The sequence below is a fragment of the Scyliorhinus torazame genome, chromosome 3 (assembly GCF_047496885.1).
Source record: "Scyliorhinus torazame isolate Kashiwa2021f chromosome 3, sScyTor2.1, whole genome shotgun sequence".
In the NCBI taxonomy this organism is placed as follows: Eukaryota; Metazoa; Chordata; class Chondrichthyes; order Carcharhiniformes; family Scyliorhinidae; genus Scyliorhinus; species Scyliorhinus torazame.
The window spans coordinates 65,577,575-65,599,425 of NC_092709.1; the positions used below are offsets into that span (position 1 = coordinate 65,577,575).

At 49.5% G+C, this 21,851-nt stretch overlaps 1 protein-coding gene across 6 annotated transcripts in view; it reads right to left on the reverse strand.

Moving 5' to 3' along the window:
* Nucleotides 1-21,851, reverse strand: part of rapgef2b (Rap guanine nucleotide exchange factor 2b) — a 508,586-nt gene that overhangs the window by 484,614 nt on the left and 2,121 nt on the right. For all 6 annotated transcript variants that reach the window (XM_072495765.1, XM_072495762.1, XM_072495767.1 and 3 more), the window contains exon 2: nucleotides 19,128-19,184. In XM_072495765.1, coding sequence (XP_072351866.1) covers nucleotides 19,128-19,184 — 57 coding nt within the window. The remainder of the gene's footprint in view (nucleotides 1-19,127; nucleotides 19,185-21,851) is intronic.

Consider the following 21,851-nt stretch of genomic DNA (forward strand, 5'->3'; position numbering starts at 1 on the left):
GGTATCTGGGGGAACATAGTGGTCTCCTTGCATAGGAAGTGCCATAGCTGCAGATAGTGGAGTTTGTTCCTTTTCAGGAATTGAAGCTTCTTCACTAGAGCCCCCACAGTTGCCATTTTACCTTCCACATACAGGTCCCTTACCGTCAGCCCCTCTTCACCCTTTCTCCACACTTTGTAGGTAGCGTCTATCTTTGTCAGGAGGAATCTATGGTTTGGGCAGATGGGGGCCACAATAGACATGTTACTGAGTTGAAGTGGTGCCTGAGCTGGTTCCAGGTCCTTGGTGTGGCAACTGGCACTGGGCTGGAGGAAATGGGAGTGGGGCGGTGGCCAGTGCCCGAAGGGATGTCCCAATACAGGAGGCCTCCTCCATCAGCACCCATTCTCTCTCAACCACCCCCACACCCTCTCTGTATTCGCTACCCAGTGGTAGAATAGAAGGTTTGGCAGAGGCAAACCCCCATGCGCCGCCCTCTTTGTAGGACGGTTTTACGCATCCTAGGATTCTTTCCCGCAGAGGCGAAGGCCATAATCAGTTTATCCACCCAGGTGGAGAAGGATCTGGGGTTGAAGATCAAGAAGAGGAACCTTGGCAGCACGTTCATTATTTTTATCATTTGCACTCTTCCCGCCAGGAAGAGTGGGAGCAAGCAACATCTCGATAGGTCCCTCTTCTTCTCCTTCACCAGGGTGGACAGGTTCCACTTATGGGAGTCATGCCCAGTCATGAGCTATCTGGATCCCCATGTACCTGAACTTGGTTTGGGCCGGTTTGAATGGCAGCATCGCAAACTCTGCTCCTCTCTCCTGGGGGTTCACTGGGGAGATTTTTTTTTAAAGTAAGCTTTATTGTCACAAGTAGACTTACATTAATACTGCAATGAAGTTACTGTGAAAAGCTCCTAGTCGCCACATTCCGGCACATTGTTCGCGCACACTGAGGGAGAATTCAGAATGTCCAAATTACCGAACAGCACGTCTTTTGGGAGTTGTGGGAGGAAACTGGAGCATCCGGAGGAAACCCACGCAGACACAGGGAGAACATGCAGACTCTGCAGACAGTGACCCAAGCTGGGAATCGAACCTGGGACATTGGAGCTGCAGTTGCTCAGATTTAATTTGTAACCCAAAAAAGGCTCCAAACTCCCTTTGGAGTTCCATTATCATGCCCAGGCTGGCTATGGGGATCGAGACGTAAAGCACCAGCTCTGAATGCCCGTCCACGGCTTCGTTGAAAGCCTTCTCAGCATTCAGGGAGATTAACACTTGTTGTGTCATCTGCCTGGGTGGGATCATGATCACATTCAGCAGGCGTCTGCTGTTCGCCATTAGCGGTCTGCCCTTGGCAAACCTGGTCTGATCTTCTGCGATTACTTCTGGCAAGTAGCTCTCCAGGTCCTTGATGAAGGTTTCAGCCTGCTCCGACGTGTCAAAATAGTGATCCTTCGAGTGCAGTGTGACTCTCAACCTCGCTGGATACATCACCCCAAACCGCACAACCTTACTGTACAGCGCTACCTTCGCCTTATTGAAGGCCTTCCACCGTTACGCCAGTTTGGTACCAATGTCCCATCAGATGCACACAGTCAGCCAATCCCAATCGATGCTCCAACTCTTCTTGGCTCACTCCAGGAAATCCCTCCTACCGTTAACTGTGAAATCGAATATTTGCCACCCCCGGCCTCTTGTTCGGCCACGGCTTCTGCCACAGAGCTCGATGCACCCTGTCCAATTCCGGAATGGAGAACACTTCATTCCCGCCCACCAATCAAGAGAACATTTCTGAAAAATACCCAGCTGGTCTTGGGCCCTCCACTCCCTCTGGCAAGTCCACCTCTCTTAAGTTCATGTGCCTTGACTTATTCCTGTCCGCCATGAACAGCATCTCAGCTTCCAACAAGGCAAGTTGATCCTCGTGCCTCGACAAGGCCTCCACCAAGCATCTCCCCTTGGTCCTTCACAGCTTTGGCAGTCTTGCCCAGCTCTTCCCTTATTGGGCCCAACTCCTCCTCGATGGTGGCTTTAAACAATGTTTTAATCTCCTTCCCTCGTCGTTCAAATTGGCCATCCATCTGCCTGCCAAACCTCTCGAACTCCTGCGCCATCACTCCAACCAGTGTTTCTAACGTGCTGGGTGCGGCTGCCTCGACCATCTTTCCCCCCCCCCCCCCCAATTCCTTTGCTGGGCTACCAGCCAGAGGTTTCTTTCCAGTAGCCTTTTTCAACTAGGTTTTTGATATTCCTCTGCTGTCTTTCCGTTCTCCACACCAATCTACTGGGTTAGAACCCCAAATCTCCCCAAAAATCCAGGCAAAAGGGATCAAAATACAGGGACCTTGGCAGGAGCCACCTTTCGTGCGACCTGCTTTCACCGGAAGTTGCACCTACTTCTTTTTCTTTTTAAATTTAGAGTACCCAATTCTTTTTTTTTTCCCAATTAAAGGGCAATTTGAAATGAATGAAATGAAATGAAAATATTGTCACAAGTAGGCTTCAAATGAAGTTACTGTGAAAAGCCCCCAGTCGTCACATTCCGGCGCCTGTTCAGGGAGGCTGGTAGGGAATTGAACCCACGCTGCTGGCCTGCCTTGGTCTGCTTTAAAAGCCAGCTATTTAGACCCGTGTTAAACCAGTCCCTAACCATTCAGCATGGTTAATCCACCTACACTGCACATCTTTCCGTTGTGGGGGTGAAACCCATGCAAACACGAGGAAAATGTGCAAACTTCACACGGACAGTGACCCAGGGCCGGGATCGAACCTGGGACCTCGCCGCTATTAGGCAGCAGTGCTAACCACTGCACCAGTGCTGCCCCCTCCACCTACTTCTTTATTAATGCATTTAAAATCTCTTTTCTTAAAAAGCACAGGGTACACAGGAAAACAGGTAGTGCCATAAGAAGAGGGTTGGAATGGGAAAATGCTGTCAGCGAAGTATAAAACAATATAACTCAAAATCTCATAGTCTAAGGAAGAACTGATTAGTTTTTGATGTTGTGGATCTGTTAACATTTGGAGATGGGGCATATTGACTATTTTGTAAGCTGCTATGGTGCTATTGGTCACATTTCTCAAAATGTGGGTAGAGTTTCCAGAGTAGGTTGTTGGATGTGATTGGTTTGAAGATTTGGAAGCTCTTTGCAATTACAGAGCAAGGCAGGGAATAGTCTCAAGGATGAGCTGAGCAATATACTGTGGCAGAGGCATGAGCTCTATTGACTGCATGGATACATTTGAAAGTTATGGGAGTGAAGGTCAGACTAGGAAGAATTGGATGAAGGTTGTGTAACTGAAAAGGAAGCATGAGGTTTTAGGCAGAGGCATACAGGGCTTGTGAACAGTGGAAGGATGATTGGGCTGTGAGAAGTGGAATCAATGGTGTCAATAATTAGGATCAGTGATGTCCAGAAGTACTTAGGTGGAGAAAGCAATATCTAGAGACTGCTAGGGTCTTTTAAATCAGGGTGTCAGTTTTGGGACTGAGTAGCTGGGATTTCTGGCTGACAGATATTGTCCACTAGTTTGAGATGCACAAGGTGGTACGGGTGCACAGAAACGAGTCTGCTACTCAATTGAAAAAAATAGTCACAAGTAGGCTTCAAACAATTAACCATATAATTACATTTACTGATCACACAAATTATGTTTGTGTAGGATTTTCACCATTATAAACACCCTCCTGAATTTATCAAAGAGCTTCAGAAGCTCAGACACAGTTTCTGCATTTGTTGCTTTTATGCATTTAGATGGATAGCTTTTGGTTTGCATCTTTCCCACCCGGACAACTGAGTCTTTGTTATTTTATTAATATAATATTTGAGATAATCACATAAGCATTACATAGAATGTGCGTGCGCATGCCTGAAGTCTTATCAAAGAAATGTGTTCGGTGCAAGATTTGGATATATACAATAACTCAATTCAAATGGGATGTAATAGTACAATCATATTTCCATTACAAGAGGTGGTGCCCCCTTGGGAGCATGCAAGGAATGCTGTGAACTTTTGCTGGTCATACATCCTGCATTGCGAGGACCCCACCTGCCATTAGGTTAATGACAGGAGCAGCTGGATAAGGCTCTTTAAGGACCTTAATTGATGGCAGGGTAGGAAGGTCATCAGCAGACCTTATCGCCACCACCACCACCCTAAGTTACCCGGTCACCAAAATCATCACGTGGGACGGCATTCAATTACACCCAATGTCTCCAGATACAAAAGGGTGTTGAATCCTTTAAATAATAGACATGTAGATGGCGAACGTAATTCAGTATAGTTATGTTAAGCTAGCTCTGAAGCAAAGAATCAATGGTACAGCCATACATGATGATCAGGAAAGATGTCTCGTGGACTTCCGATTGCGGTGATGCCTAGCTAGCCGCACGTTTCGGCGGCTCCAGCTCCGACGGACCTTCGGGTTCTTTGAAGAGCCCCAACAGGGAATTTTGTGACAACGCAACCCGGTGTGGGGTGTGTGAGAAGGGAGTCCCCCCCAAACAAAGGAGGAAAAAAACGGCGGCGGCGGCTGCAGCGCGAGGAATCGTCGACCAAAGGGTCAGAAAGAGAGAAGTACAAGATGGCGGCGGAGAAAGTGCAGGCGACATGGGGGCCTGAGCAGGATGAAATTGTGAGACGGTGCGTGGAGCTGCTGAAGAGGGAGGTGCTGACCCCGATGCTACAGGATATTGAGGGGCTCAAGGAGACACTAAAGACCCAGGAGACAGAGCTCCGCGTGGTGGAGCAGAAGGTGACAGATATTGAGGACGAGATCCTGGGCCTGGCGGTTAAGACACAGACGCACGAGGCACTTCATAAAAAGTGTACTGAAAGGATCGAGACCCTAGAAAACAGAGCGCGAAGGAAGAACCTTCGGATACTGGGTCTCCCTGAGGGTGTGGAAGGAGTGGACTGTGGAGCGTACGCAAGTACGATGCTGAGCTCACTGATGGGTGCTGAGGCCCCTACGGGCCCCTTGGAGGTGGAGTGGGCAAATCGGATTCCGGCGAGAAGACCAAAAGCGGGAGAACCACCCAGGGCGATAATCGTGCGATTTTACCGCCTTAAGGATAGAGAAGAGGTCCTGAGATGGGCTAAAAAGGTGCGGAGTAGTAGATGGGAGAATGCAGTGGTACGGGTATACCAGGATTGGAGTGCGGAGGTGGCGAGAAGGAGGGCGAGCTTCAACTGAGCCAAAGAGGTGTTGCATAAAAGGAAGGTGAAGTTCGGGATGCTGCAGCCGGCAAGACTATGGGTCACGTATCAGGAGAGACACCATTATTTCGAGACGGCGGAGGAAGCATGGACCTTCATCAAAGAAGAGAAATTGGATCGGAACTGAGGGACTGATGCTGCAGGAAATGTTATTGTTAATGTTATGGTTGAAGTTAATTGAGAAGTAAATTGGGAAGGGGGGAAACATTGGGGAAATGTGGGCGCCGGTGAGGGGGGAAAGACGGGACATAGTTGGAGAATGGGGAAGGGGAGGGGGAGGGGAAAGGGAGCTGCGCCATAAGAGGTGGGTCAGGTAAAGGGATGTTCCCGCGCCAGAAAGAATAAGGCGGGAAGACAGGCGCAAGGCGGATGGGAGTTCCCCACACGGGGGGGGTCGAGGAGTGAGCAGGAGTAGCCGGGGTCAGCTGACTTACGGAGGTAATATGGGGGGAGCAATCATGCTAGAAAGAGATCTAGCGGGGGGAGGGGGAGGGGGGGGGACAACTGGGTTGCTGCTGCGGAAATCCAAAAGGAAATGGCTAAAGAGTGGGTGGGCGGGGATGGTGTGCGACGCTGGGGGAGCGAGCGGGAGCGCGGAGGCGGGATATGGGACTGGCCTCGAGAAGGTAATGGCTAGTCGACACGGGAGGGGGGCAGGTAGCCCCCTAGTGAGGCTGATCACGTGGAACGTGAGAGGCCTGAACGGACCGATAAAAGGGCCCGAGTGCTCGCGCATTTGAAAGGACTAAGGGCAGACGTGGTTATGCTCCAAGAGACGCACCTAAAGGTAGCGGACCAAGTTAGGTTAAGGAAAGGATGGGTGGGACAGGTGTTCCACTCAGGACTGGACGCAAAGAATAGAGGGGTGGCCATTTTGGTGGGGAAACGGGTAGCATTTGAAGCAAAGAACATCGTAGCAGATAGCGGAGGTAGATATGTAATGGTGAGTGGCAGGCTGGAGGGAATGGAGGTCGTGTTGGTTAATGTGTATGCCCCAAACTGGGACGATGCGGGATTTATGAGACGGATGCTGGGGCGTATACCGGACCTGGAGGTAGGAAACTTGATTTTAGGAGGGGACTTTAATACGGTGCTGGACCCGGGGCTAGATAGATCCAGCTCAAGGACCGGAAGTAGGCCGGCAGCGGCCAAGGTACTTAAGGGGTTTATGGACCAAATGGGGGGAATGGATCCATGGCGATTTCTTAGACCTAGGGCTAGGGAGTTTTCCTTCTTCTCCCATGTCCATAAAGTGCACTCCCGGATAGATTTTTTTGTTTTGGGAAGGTCGTTGATCTCTAGGGTGGAAGAAGCTGAGTACTCAGCCATAGCGGTTTCGGATCATGCCCCACATTGGGTGGACCTGGAATTAGGAGAGGAAAGGGAGCAGAGAACACTCTGGCGATTAGATGTGGGACTGATGGCGGATGAGGGAGTGTGTGCAAGAGTGCGGGGGTGTATTGAGAGATACCTGGAGGTCAATGACGACGGCAAGGTCCCTGTGGGAGTGGTATGGGAAGCACTAAAAGCGGTGGTCAGAGGAGAGCTGATCTCCATTGGGGCCCACAAAAGGAAAACAGAGGCCAAGGAAAGGGAAAGATTACTGGGGGAGATTTTAAGGGTGGATAGGGAATTTGCAGAGACCCCGGAGGAGGAATTGTACAGGGAGAGGAGACGACTCCAGACGGAATTTGACCTTCTGACCACCAGAAAGGCGGAGGTACTGTGGAGGAAGGCACAGGGTAGGAGGTATGAATATGGGGAAAAGGCTAGTCGCCTGTTGACTCATCAATTGCGAAAGAGGGCAGCAGCGAGGGAGATAGGAGGGATCAGAGACGAAAGGGGAGACACGGTGCGAAGGGCAGGAAAGCTAAATGAGGTCTTCAAGACCTTCTATGAGGAACTGTATAGGTCTCAACCCCCAGAGGGAGAGGAGGGGATGCGGCAGTTCCTGGACCAATTGAGGTTCCCGAAAGTGGAGGAGCGGGGGGTGGTAGGCCTGGGGGCACCGATTGGGGTGGACGAGGTTATTAAGGGACTGGGAAGCATGCAAGCAGGGAAGGCCCCGGGACCAGACGGGTTCCCGGTGGAATATTACAGAAAATATGTGGACTTGTTGGCCCCGTTGATGGTGAGGACGTTCAATGAGGCCAGGGAAGGGGGGACTCGACCCCCGACGATGTCGGAGGCGACGATATCGTTAATTTTGAAGAGGGATAAAGATCCGTTGCAGTGCGGGTCCTATAGACCCATTTCATTATTGAACGTGGACGCCAAATTGTTGGCAAAGGTACTGGCATCGAGGATAGAGGACTGTGTCCCGGAGGTGGTGCACGAAGACCAGACAGGGTTCGTAAAAGGGAGACAACTGAATGTTAACGTGCGGCGACTATTAGGGGTGATAATGATGCCCCCAGTGGAGGGGGAGGCAGAGATAGTGGCAACAATGGACGCAGAGAAGGCATTTGATAGGGTGGAGTGGGAGTATTTATGGGAAGTGTTAAGGAGGTTTGGGTTTGGGAACGGGTTTATTAGCTGGGTTAGACTTCTTTATGGGGCTCCAACGGCAAGCGTAGTTACAGGTCGACATAGATCTGAGTATTTCCGACTATATAGGGGAACAAGACAGGGATGCCCGCTGTCTCCATTGTTGTTCGCGTTGGCAATTGAACCTCTGGCCATGGCGTTGAGAGACTCCAGGAAATGGAGAGGGGTGATTAGAGGGGGAGAAGAACACCGAGTCTCGTTATACGCGGATGACCTATTGTTATATGTGTTGGACCCAGCGGGGAGGATGATAGAAGTTATGCGAATTTTGAGGGGGTTCGGGGATTTCTCGGGGTATAGGCTAAACATGGGGAAGAGTGAATTATTTGTGATACATCCAGGGGACCAGAGTAGAGAGATAGAAGGCTTGCCTCTAAGGAAAGTGGAAAGAAACTTCCGATACCTGGGGATTCAGATCGCTAGGAGCTGGGGAACCTTGCACAGACTTAATCTGACACGGCTGGTAGAACAAATGGAGGAGGACTTCAAGAGGTGGGACATGCAGCCTCTGTCGCTGGCGGGCAGGGTGCAAGCAATTAAGATGATGGTCCTCCCGAGGTTCTTATTTGTATTTCAATGTCTCCCTATACTAATCACCAAGACCTTTTTTAATGAAATAGACAGGAGCATCACGAGCTTCGTGTGGGCAGGGAAAGTTCCGGGAGTAAGGAGGGGGTTCCTTCAGCGTAATAGGGACAGAGGAGGATTGGCACTACCGAACTTGGGCGATTACTATTGGGCCGCCAATGTGGCAATGATACGTAAATGGACGATGGAGGGTGAGGGAGCGGCGTGGAAAAGACTGGAGAGAAAGTCCTGTAAAGGGACGAATTTAGAGGCGCTGGTGACGGCGCCGCTACCGATCCCACCTAAAAAGTTTACCACGGTGGCGGCAACATTGAATATCTGGGGACAGTGGAGGCGACAGAGAGGGGTGCGGGTAGCCCTGGTGGGGTCCCCAATCAGGAACAACCATAGGTTCGCCCCAGGAAGAATGGATGGAGGATTTCAGAGCTGGTACCAGTTGGGAATTAGGAGGGTGGGAGATTTATTTACAGATGGGACTTTTGCGAGCTTGGGAGCATTGGAGGAAAAGTATAAGTTGCCCCGGGGAAATTTCTTGAGATATATGCAGGTGAGGGCGTTTACTAGACAACAGGTGAGGGAATTTCCGTTGCTCCCGACACAGGGGATACAGGACAGGGTGCTTTCAGGGGTGTGGGTCGGAGAGGGCAAGGTGTCAGAGATTTACCGAGAGATGAGGGAAGAGGGGGAGGAGTCGGTGGGCGAACTAAAAGGAAAGTGTGAAGAAGAACTAGGGGAGGAGATAGAGGAGGGTATGTGGGCTGATGCCCTAAGCAGGGTAATTTCCTCTTCCTCATGCGCCAGGCTTAGCCTGATTCAATTTAAGGTGCTACATAGAGCACACATAACGGGAGCAAGATTGAGCAGGTTCTTTGGAGTGGAGGACAAATGTGGGAGGTGTGGCGGGAGCCCGGCAAACCACGCACATATGTTTTGGGCGTGCCCGGCACTGGAAGGGTATTGGAAGGGAGTGACTTCGCGGGTGGTGAAGGCCCGGGTCAAACCAGGCTGGGGGTTAGCTCTATTTGGAGTTGCGGAAGAGCCGGGAGTGCAGGAGGCGAAAGAGGCCGACATTGTGGCCTTTGCGTCCCTAGTAGCCCGGCGCAGGATCCTACTCATGTGGAAGGAGGCGAAACCCCCCGGACTGGAGGCCTGGGTAAATGATATGGCGGGGTTCATTAAACTGGAGCAGATAAAGTTTGCCCTGAGAGGATCGGCTCAAGGGTTCACCAAGCGGTGGCAGCCATTTCTCGACTACCTAGGGGAACGTTAGAGGGAAGACAGATGACCAGCAGCAGCAACCCGGGGGGGGGGGGGGGGGGGGGGGGGGGTTGGTTTAGTTTAGGTCAAAGATAATGGGGTTTTGTTCCTTGTGTATTGTTAAAAATTTCTGTATTGTTATTGTTGCGTTTGCTTTGTAAGAGGGGAAAAATTGTTGTTTGGGAAAAAAATGTCAATAAAACATATTTTTTTAAAAAAGGAAAGATGTCTCAGTTATATCTCTATATAACAGGTCTAGTGCACGGCTGCAGGCATAGATGACATACATACACTAAGTTGCATTACCAGGTGCAGAAATCTAAAGTGATTGTTGATGTGTTGGGTGTTCTGGATCCGTGGAACACAAACAGGTCACGAACACTTGAAATAGTGCAACACTATTTTATTGAATCATTAATTGTTTAACATACTCTGACTGTGGGTTAACACGATACTAGCTTTAACTAAAGACCTTTGCCTTGTCCTAAGCAGTCGATGCACTCAGCACATGGTGAATGTCTGTGCTGCAGGCTGTGAGCTCTGTCCTCCTAGCTAGCTGCAGCTCGAATGAGCGGGAACTCTGATGCCCCCTATCTTTATAGTGAGTGTGCTCTAACTGGTGATTGGCTGCGGTGTTGTGTGTGTTGCTTGGTCCCACTGTGTCCATCAGTGTGTGTCTGCACCATGATATACTGGTGTATATTATGACATCCCCCCTTTTATTAAAAAATGTACCTGTGTGGCAATAAATAGTGTATGGTGAGACTGTCCCCAACTACGTGCGCGCGAAATATTTACAGGACTATGTACATGAGAACTAAGCTATTTACATGGGAAGGTGCCTGGTGCAGAAAAACAGTATGTCACAAGAATAACGAGATGAACACTATATACAAACCATGTAAACGATTAAACGGAAGAACAGAACAAATCAGAAAGTCCATAAGTCCACAAAGTTCACAAATTAAGTCTCTGAGGTGGGCGACGAATTCTGGTTGACCGCCTCAAGGGTGGGTCGGGAGCCGCCGGCTGAGGAGCAGGCTGGGCTGCGTCAGAGTGAGGAGGATGCAGACTGACCGGGATCTCTGCATAGTCCATGGCAGGGTCAGCAGGAGAGCGAGGCGACAGCGGAGGATCACGTAGCGAGCACGGAACGAGACGTAAGGCACGTCGATTGCGGCGCAGAATGGAGCCATCTGTTAGACGAACCAGGAACGAGCGGGGGGCCACCTGCCAAAGGACCACAGTGGTTGCAGACCAGCCCCCATCCGGAAGATGGATGCAGACGTTGTCATCTGGAGCCAGAGCAGGGAGATCAGCTGCACGGGAGTAATGAGCCGCCTTGTGCTGTGCACAAGACAGCTGCATCCGTCGAAGGACCCGAACGTGGTCGAGGTCTGGGACATGAATGGACAGCACCGTTGTCTTCAGGGTGCGACTCATGAGCAGCTGGGCTGGCGACAGGCTAGTGGGGTGGAGCGATAGGCCAGCAAGGCGAGGTAGAAATTGGACCCAGCATCGGCAGCCTTGCATAGGAGCCGTTTGACTATGTGGACGCCCTTCTCCGCTTTGCCGTTGGATTGGGGGTACAGGGGTCTGGATGGCACATGTGCAAAATTGTACGGCTGGCAAAGTTGGACCATTCATGGCTTGCGAAGCAGGGGCCATTGTCCGACATCACCGTGAGTGGGATGCCGTGTCGAGCAAAGGTGTCCTTACAGGCACGGATGACTGCAGACGATGTGATGTCTTGCAACCGTATCACCTCCGGGTAATTTGAAAAATAATCCACAATCAGGATATAGTCTCGACCCAGCACGTGGAACAGGTCGATGCCCACCTTGGTCCAAGGTGACGTGACCAACTCATGGGGCTGCAGGGTCTCACGTGGTTGGGCCGGCTGGAAGCGCTGACAAGTGGGGCAGTTGAGCACTGTGTTGGCTATGTTGCCTCTCAGGCCCGTCGGCGGCACTTTTCCACGCCAAGATGGCCCTCGTGTAGCTGTTCCAGGGCGAGCTGGCGCATGCTATACGGGATGACAATGCGGTCCTCTTTCAGAAGAACCCCGTCTACTACCGCCAGATCATCTCTGACATTATAGAACTGAGGGCATTGGCCCTTGAGCCACCCGTCTGTTAGGTGGCGCATGACATGCTGTAGCAAAGGGTCAGCCGCCGTCTTGCGGCAAATTTGGACAAGGCGTTCATCCGTGGCAGGTAGATTGGAGGCCACGAAGGCCACATAGGCATCAACCTGACAGACAAATCCCGCTGGGTCACACGGAGTGTTGGCTGCCCTGGAGAGAGTGTCGGCAATGATGAGGTCTTTGCCTGGGGTGTATACCAGCTAGAAGTCGTATCGCCAGAGCTCGAGAAGAATATGCTGGAAGCGAGGTGTCACGTCGTTCAAGTCTTTCTGTATTATATTGACCAGCGGGCGATGGTCGGTCTCGATGGTGAATTGAGGAAGTCCGTACACATAATCGTGAAACTTAACCATACCGGTCAGAAGGCCCATGCACCCCTTCTCTATCTGCGCGTAGCGCTGTTCCGTGGGGGTCATGGCGCGTGACGCATATGAAACGGGGGCCCATGATGAGGCCTCATCGCGTTGCAGGAGCACTGCCCCAATGCCGGATTGACTGGCATCAGTCGAAATTGTGGTCGCCTTTGCTGGATCAAAGAAAGCTAAGACCGCGGCCGTGGTCAGTTTGGTTTTGAGTTCTCTCCATTCGCGCTCGTGGGCAGGGAGCCATTGGAAGTCTGTCGTCTTCCTGACCAGGTTCCTGAGAGCCGTGGTACGAGAGGCGAGGTTAGGGATCAATTTCTCTAAAAAATTGACCATACCCAGAAATCGGAGGACCGCCTTCTTGTCCTCTGGTGTTTGCATGGCTGTGATAGCAGCCACCTTGTCCGCATCCGGCCGCACACCCAATTGGGAGATGTGGTCCCCGAGGAACTTGAGTTCCGTCTGGCCAAAAGAGCATTTGGCCCTGTTGAGGCGTAGGCCCTGCTCACGTACGTGTTTGAACACACGCTGGAGGCGACTGACATGCTCCTGCGGGGTGGTGGACCAAATGATTGTGTCATCGACATAGACGCGAACACATTCAATGCCTTCCATCATTTGTTCCATGATCCTATGGAACACTTCTGAAGCAGATATGATCCCAAACGGCATCCTGTTGTAACAATATCTGCCAAAGGGGGTATTTAATGTACACAGTTTCCTGCTGGATTTGTCAAGCTGGATTTGCCAGAATCCTTTTGAGGCGTCGAGTTTGGTGAAGAGCTTGGCGCGAGCCATCTCGCATGGGATCTCTTCGTGCTTGGGAATTGGATAATGCTCCCTCATGATATTGCGATTCAGATCCTTGGGATCAATGCAAATTCTCAATTTGCCAGAAGGCTTTTTTACACATACCATGGAACTGACCCAGTTGGTTGGTTCCGTGACTCTGGAGATCACTCCTTGGTCCTGGAGGTCCTGCAACTGCTGCTTGAGGCGGTCCTTAAGGGGTGCTGGGACCCTGCGAGGTGCCTGCACCACAGGCATGGCATTCTGTTTCAATAAGATCTTGTCGGTATATGGGAGCGTGCCCATGCCTTCTAAGACGTCGTGGTGCTGGTCGATGATGGCGTTGAGTTGCGCCCTGAAGTCGGTGTCCTGAAAGGCAGATGTGTCATCAGGAGAGAGAGAGTGAACTCTCTGAACTAGGTTCAACAGCTTGCATGCCTGCGCGCCAAGCAGGGAGGCTTTCGAGGAGACCACAATTTCAAAAGGAAGGATGGCTTTGCGTGACCTGTGCGTCACTTCAAGTTGGCACGAGCCGCTAGCAGCAATGACATTGCCATTATAATCGAATAGCTGGCAGGCGGATGGAAGGATGGCTGGTTTGACACAAAGGCTTTGGAAGTCAGGCACCAGTGTCCAGGCGGAATTGTATTTGTGACCGGTTGATCGTCAGGGTGGCACACCACTTATCGTCTGGATCGATGCTGTATACCGACAGCGGCTGGTGTCTTTGCTTCGGGGACAGCCTGTTTTTTGTCACGACACCGACTCGAAAAGGCGCCTTCGGGTCCTCGGTGTCACTGCTGTGTGGGAGGTCCGCATCGGACTCGGTGACCGTGGGTTGAATTGCCCGGACATTCCTGCGAGGCTGGCTGAAGCGATATGAATTGGCAGGCAGGGCTGCTCGGCAGAAGGCAGCATAGTGGCCAAGTCTGCCACATCGTAGGCATTGTCGAGATTTGGCAGGGCATTGCCGTTTTAAATGGGCGGAGCCACAGTTGCCGCACGTCGTAGCGTCAGCACGTTCGCCGCGCCACCCCGCATACGCGGTGCGGTCATGCGTGGTGCGTGCCTGCGCATTACGTTCTCCGACATCGCAGTCCCCTCGTTTGGTGTGCACAAGCACGGGAGTCCGCGAAATGGCCGCCCTCATCCAGGCTGAGGCCCTGGAGTTGCTCAATCACTTGGACCCGTTCCGCCTCGTGGGGACCTTGCCGCGCCTTTTAAGCCGCTTGGATGTAGGAATACCCACTCGTGGCATTTTTGTGTAAGCCACAGGTGTCAATGGCAGTCGCTAGGGTGAGCTGCTTTACTTTGAGGAGCTGCTGTCGTAGGAGGTCCGACTGAACACCAAAAATGATCTGGTCGCGTATCATGGAGTCGGAGGTGGGCCCGTAGCTGCAAGACTGCGCAAGGATGCGGAGGTGCGTGAGAAAGGATTGGAAAGGTTCATCCTTACCCTGCAAACGCTGTTGGAACACGTAGCGCTCGAAACTTTCATTCACCTCTACGCTGCAGTGAGTGTCAAACTTGAGGAGGACCGTCTTGAACTTTGTTTTATCTTCATCATCAGCAAAGATGAGAGAATTGAAAATGTGGATGGCATGGTCTCCGGCCGTGGAGAGGAGAGCAATCTTCCTGGTATCCGAGGTGTCCTCCCTGTCTGTGGCCTTAAGGAAGAGCTGGAAGCGCTGTTTGAATATCTTCCAGTTGGCCCCGAGGTTGCCGACGATGTGGAGCGGCGGCGGCGGGCTGATGTTGTCCATGTTGCAGGATGACAGAATGCTGGCGGAAGGCAGATCACTTGCAAGTAGGTCTAAGAAGTGCTAATATCCCTCAACTCCTGGTATCATGATGTGTTGGGTGTTCTGGATCCGTGGAACACATACAGGTCACCAACACTTGAAATAGTGCAACACTATTTTATTGAATAGTTTTATTGAACTGTTTAAACATACTCAGACTGTGGGTTAACACGATACTAGCTTTAACTAGCCTTGTCCTAACCAGTCGATGCATTCAGCACATGGTGAATGTCTGTGCTGCAGGCTGTGAGCTCTGTCCTCCTAGCTAGCTGCAGCTCGAATGAGAGGGAACTCTGATGCCCCCTGTCTTTATAGTGCGTGTGCTCTAACTGGTGATTGGCTGCGGTGTTGTGTGTGTTGATTGGTCCCACTGTGTGTCCATCAGTGTGTGTCTGCACCATGATATACTGGTGTATATTATGACAATTGTATTAGAACATACAGTGCAGAAGGAGGCCATTCGGCCCATCGACTCTGCACCGACCCACTTAAGCCCTCACTTCCACCCTATCCCCGTAACCTAATAACCCCTCCTAACCTTTTTGGTCACTCAGGGCAATTTAGCAATGGCCAATCCACCTAGCCTGCACGTCTTTGGACTGTGGGAGGAAACCAGAGCACCCGGAGGAAACCCACGCAGACACGGGGAGAACGTGCAGACTCCGCACAGACAGTGACCCAGCAGGGAATCGAACCTGGGACCCTGGCGATGTGAAGTCACAGTGCTATCCACTTGTGCTACCGTGCTGCCCAATTGTATTGCTGCTATTTCTGGCCAACACAATATATAATGTTGAACTCTGTTACAATTATCTAATCTTTTTTTATATAAATTTAGAATTTTTTTTCCAAGGGGCAATTTAGCGTGGCCAATCCACCTAACCTGCACATCTTTGGGTAGTGGGGGTGAAACCCACTCAGAAGTGGGGAGAATGTGCAAACTCCAGACGGACAGTGACCCAGGGTCGGGATTCGAACCCGGGTCCTCAGCATCGCAGTCCCAGTGCTAACCACTGTGCCACATGCCGCCCGCCTGCCCCTCCCCCTCTCCCCCCCCACACACACCCCAATTATCTAATCATAACAACTAAGATAACTGCAGGGTTAATAGAGACTCAGAAGTGACACATTTAAAGTTAAAACTTTTCTGAAATATTTTCAAACATTTTTCATTTTATACATAACACCAAACCACACAATATCTCCATATTTCCCCCTCACCCCCGCAAACAACTAACGGTGACCAGCTCTTTGAAATACAAAATAAATGGCTGCCAACCCCTCCATTGCTCCCCTCGTGTAGGTATAGAAACTCTTACAGATCACCCAGCCACACTGAAGCACTGGGTGGAGAAGCTGACCTCCACCCCAGCAGCACTCGCCTCTGAGCAAATAGCGAGGTGAAAGCCAGGACATTAACCCCCACACCTGTCTGCAGCTCCAGCAGGTCTGGCACCCCAAATATGGCCAATAAGGGACAGGGCCCCAGTTCAATTTTCAGAATCGCCAACATGGTGTTGTAAGGGGAAAATTCGGGACAACGGATCAAGACCATAAATCATGGCTGACACTATCAGAAACAGGCAGGCAAAGGGTTAAATCAGATGGGTAGCACAGAAAGACCACACTGAAAAAGCACAGACAATCAATACAAAGCCTGCATTTAACACCTCGTTATGAAACCCGGAACATATCTCAACCGCCACCCAAAAGCCATCACCATTTAATCTAGTTAAAGGGAGCTCTATTGTGAACCTAAATAAATCCTATTAAAATGCATGGTATTGACGTCAGAACCAGGAAGCCCGCGAAAAACTATGAATGAATGAAATCATGAATGAATGGGCTGTGAAGTGGGAACTGGTAATGGCCCACTGAAACTAACCTACGATAAAATCTTCATGAATAAGCCCGCCAAGAATCATGTCTGCAGGGTAAACCTGTAAATATGCATGAACCCAAAAGGCCGCCAAAACTTGTAAGAAATCTGTACTATATAAGATAAAGCCTTTCTGTATGTATTTTGAGTTCAGTGTGGACCGTGCTGTCTTTTAACGTCGGCCCGCTGTTCTCCCTGAAGCTTCAGACCATAAACCCTGTCTTGCGATTCAAACTTCTGACTCAGGCTGACTTTTTCCCTGCAACAGTGTTTCAGAAGGAGACCCAGAACCCCACAAGCTTAGCACACGACCAGAACATGTGGACATGATTAGCCAGACCTCTCCCACAGTGCTCACACTTATCCTCTACTCCCACAAAAAAAACTACTCATTCTGGACCTAGTCAAATGAGTCCGATACACTACTTTAAGCTATATTAAGCCAAGCATCGCACACGGGGACGTGACATTCACCCTCCGCAAGGCCTCACTCCACACCCCATCCTGCAACAAAAGTCCAACTCCTCCTCCCACTTGACCTTAACCCCCCACCCCGGTAGTGTCATTTTCTGTAAATTCCTTCCATAGAACCCCTCCACCAAGGTATTCCCCTCCTTCGACCCTGTGAACAAAAGAACCCTCTCCATTAGCGATGTGGCGGTACTACAGGCAATGCCGGAAACATCCACTTCGCAAAATTGCGGACCTGCAGATATCTGAATGAGTCAGACCGCAAGAGCCCAAATTTCTCCAACAGCTCCTAAAAACCCATGAACCGGCCGCCCATGAACAGGTCCCTTATTCCTTCCAGCCCCTTCTCTTCCCACCCCCAAATGTGGCATCCAATCTCGCCAGCTCAAATGTATGATGCACACAGGTCGGAGCCAGCCTCCATACCATCACCAATTGAAAATGTTCAACATTTCAATTCTATTCATAGGGTTTGTTCAAACTTATCCAGGAAATTTTGTCAATTTGACAGAAGATTTAAGTACAAAATCAACAATTAATGAATTGTAATTCCTCGTGTCCCAGTCCTGTTGCGGAGCGGTAGCCTCAAGTTGCACGGGCTCATATGGAGGTGAGGGGTCTGTTCTCCTTTCCCTCTGCTTTACCCTCAACATGTAATTCTCTTGTTCTAACTCCCCAATCTTCTCCTCCAGCTCACTGATTTGTTTGGTTTCTTTCTCCTTTTCATCCGAGGAGGCATTTACTTCCTCAATCAGTCCTGCTAATTGAGTTACTAACATGATGCCCATCTTCTTTACTTTATCCCGTTTTATCCCATTTATCCATTCTCTTTGGTGTTCTAAAGGTTATGTTGCATCCCACCCTTCCTTTCTCATCTTGGCTACTATCGCTTCTCTGGCTGATAAATACTTAAACATGAGGGAGTCTGCAGACACTCCCTTCAAAACAACACGGTCTGCCATTTTCTGGACAGACCCACAACCCCCGCGTGAACAGTAGGTTTATGATTCTGAAGGAATAAACAGACTTATTCTGTGAAATTTGCCCGTTACTGCTTCAAATATCCATACAGAATTACATTTGCTATCTACCATCAAAGAAAATGGCTTCCTAACTTTGAATCTTGATCCATGACAAAGTCCTTATTTAGGATCCACATTTCGTAGCCACATTCTAACTGCTCCTTCCCCGAATCGAAGTTTGTGCGATAACATATCCATTAGTTTTAGTCTGAATGGAAACTGGAAACCCATCTTCTTCGTTCTATAATCTATTCATCTTCTATTCTTTTAATTTACCTCACAGCTTTTCTAAAACATTTCATTCAAATCCAGTGAATCATATTTTTTTTGCAGAAAGCTTTTGAATAATAAGTTGTATAAAATAATTGTTCTTGCTATTTTACCACATTTTACCAATTTCATTATCTCATCCACCCCTCCTATAACATTCCATTAAATTTCTTTCATCTCTCCCATCAATCCCATCCCTTACAGGAACACTCTCCTCGAACACTTTCTTATCAGGCTCCCCTTACCTTCCCTTTCTTTTGTTCTCCAACCAAACCTCACAATCCGCCACTGCAATCACCTGCCAACCTTTGGACGCCACACATTCTTCACATGCTCTAGTTTTTGTGACCCCCGTGTGCACCAGGCACCACACCCCAAATAAACCCACCAGCAGACATGCACCTTAAAGTGAGCAATCAAAGCAGTCCAGGCAGACAAAAAGATTATTATTTTAGATTTAAAAATGTCACACTCAGAAAACCACTTTTGAAATAACAACAGAAGAGGGTTAAGGTTTTTTAAACATAAGGTCTGGACACTATTTATATAGAATACTGCTGCATCTTGCGAATTCTTTCAGTATAATTGATATTTGTAGCATTTCCTTGTACCCAATCTAATACTCTTAGAAACAGTACTATCTGATGACAAATACGTTTTCTGAACTTCTTATTTAATATACAGCCAAAGCTCCTTTGAGGCCCTGAACAGCAGGATTATAAAGTTAAACGGTTGTAGCTTAAAAATCATGCACAGTCCAAAAACAAATGCCTTGACTTACTAGTATAGGACTTCATTTGCTTCATGTCTTTCATACCTGACAGTTTCACACATTAGTCTGAAACAGAAAAATATATTTTTGATCACACAAACTCAATATTTTTCTGCCATATAATGTAGGGCAAATTTATCAAAATAAACATTTCATTATTTACTATATTATAATTACCAAATAGGAAAATAATATTTAATTTTAGAGTTAAAGCCAGACGGTTATGAAAATACACAGCAAGTAAATCAGCATTTAAGAAAAGACAATTTAATTTTCAGGTACACATCTTTTTTTGGGATAAGCAAGGTCTTTTGGGGTGGAAAAGGGAGAAGAGAGAGGTGCTGTCTGATCACCAAGACAAAGTTAATGTTGAAATACAAACCTCATATAAAAAGATCAGTTGTGTGAGGCAATGAAGAGACACAAGGAGTGCGCGTGCAGAAAATTTAAATAATGAAATGATTTCGAAAAGCCCAACCCAAGTAAAACATTTTGGAGACTAAAACAATCAAATTATCTGCATTTAGTGAGTTTCTGTATACACCAATTCAATTAGAGAAAGTACAGGTCAATTGCTGTCTCTTGTTGAGATTGTGTTTGTGGAACTGGAGATGAATAAGTATTGCAGTTACTGCGGTTACTTGAGTAATTAACAAGAAAACCTCAGAAAGAGCTGATGCTCTGAATGTGAAGATATGAGGTAAAATAGAAATAACAAGTGTTTTAAGATTTGGATTACAGTGCCTAATTGTGTGATGGAGGCAGATTCAATTAAGGCCTTGAAAAAAAGAGGATTGGACAATCATCTGAGAAAGACTACTACGATTCCATTCCACGTACATGCTAGACAAACCAATCCCGTTAAGGGACAGTAAAGTTGTGATTAGAAATCAACACTCTGGACGCCATTCACCCGAAAAATGGGCAAGTGTATTTTTGGGCAGAATTCAAGGGGTGATTTGCGCCAACTGAAATGGCGGGATCAAAATCAGTATTCACCTGCACTTAGTGCAAAAAAACGAGGCCCCACACGAAACTCACCGTGCCCGAGTCACCAGGGGTCTGATTCACCTGAATTACCCCTCAGCTGCTTGTAACTAACAAGGGGGAGCATCATTTAAACGGTCCCTCAGCACCACTCCCAGTCAAGCCAGGAGATGGCAGCGCGGAGACCTGCTCTCCAATTTGTGGATGCCGACCTGGCCAGGCTTCTGGACGCTGTGGATGAGAAGGCAGGGCCCCCTGTACCCCATGAGGGTGCAGGAGTACCAGCAGCACAGTGGCAAATGCCACCTGCAAGATACTGGCAGCTGCAGTTAGTGCAGGCAGCATGACCAGGAGGAAAACCTTACAATGTCAGAAGAAGATGAACGACCTCCTGCATCTATAAAGGCAAGTTACCACCTCTCTCTTCCTGGCATCAGTCCCACCTGCCACCCACCCTTCAAATCCCAACACCACGCCCACCTGCATACCTACAAACCAATTCACTGGCTGACACCACGTACCTTCCCAGGATTCGACCTCCAAGCTTGTTCCTCAGAATTCCACGGCACTCACCATCACAGCCCCTTAATGTCTAGGCACAGTGCCCATTCATGCCACCTGCTATAGCCCCCTGAATCATTAAACATGCGACTCACCATATCCTCTCTTTGCCCTCACAGGAGAAGAAAGTTGATAATAGGAAGGAGAGGGAGAAGACAGGGAGTGTAATCGCAGAGATTAGTGTCCTCACCCCCGATGATGTAAGGGCCCTGGAGATCGTTGGGTTGCCCGAGAGGGCAGTGACCGACAGTGAGGTTGGCCTGTGCCAGAGAAGTGAGGATCCACTGCCCCTTCATCCAGATGACCTATCTCAAGTGAGTGGTTGATGTCCCAGACAATTATCCTTCCCTTTCACTGAACCCATGTCCATTGTTTTGCAGGATCATCATCTGACGAGGCCGAGTCATCCGGAGACACTGCCCCCCTGCCACCCAAGAGCCTATCTCAGAGGAGAGCTCCGAGGAGAACACCAACAATGCTTCACAGCTATTACCCGCACCTTCCACCATCGCAGAAAAACACACCTCGGTGGGCGACATTAGCAGACAGGCTCTTGGGTCACTATCTGGTGAGAACCACACATGCACATCAGGTGGAGCAAGAACATCCAAAGGAGACAGCAGTCAGTGGTCTGCTGGATCCCAGAACTCAGCTGGGCCCTAGCCAGATGCCAAGCCTCTGGGCAAGGTTCTGCCGGAGTTGCTACAGATGATAAGCCAGAGGCGAGAGATTCAGGAGGAGGTGTCAGTGACAATCCTGCAACTGCAAGGCCGATTGGAGGAGTCCAAAAGGGAAATAGTACTGGCATAGCGCAGCACCCAGGCCAAGACTGCTAGGCTGGCGACCGCAGTGGAAAACCTGGAGCATGACATCTGAGCCATGAGTGATGGTGTCCAAGGTATGGCTGAGTCTCTGATAACCATGACTGAGGGCCTTGTCATCAGGTCCCATTCGCTGAGGGACATGTCCCAGACATAGGTGGATATTGCCGAGGGACTCCAGATCTTAGACCAGTCACAGAGGACCATCACTAAGAGCTTTGACACCTTGGTGCAGACAATAGGGGACTTCCAGGACGGGCAGTGCCAGATGACTGAGGATTCTAGAGCACACTCCAGCTGCCCCTTTGTCCCATGGAGTCACCCAGGGCCCAATGGACACCCTCAGGAGGAGGAATAGCTGGAG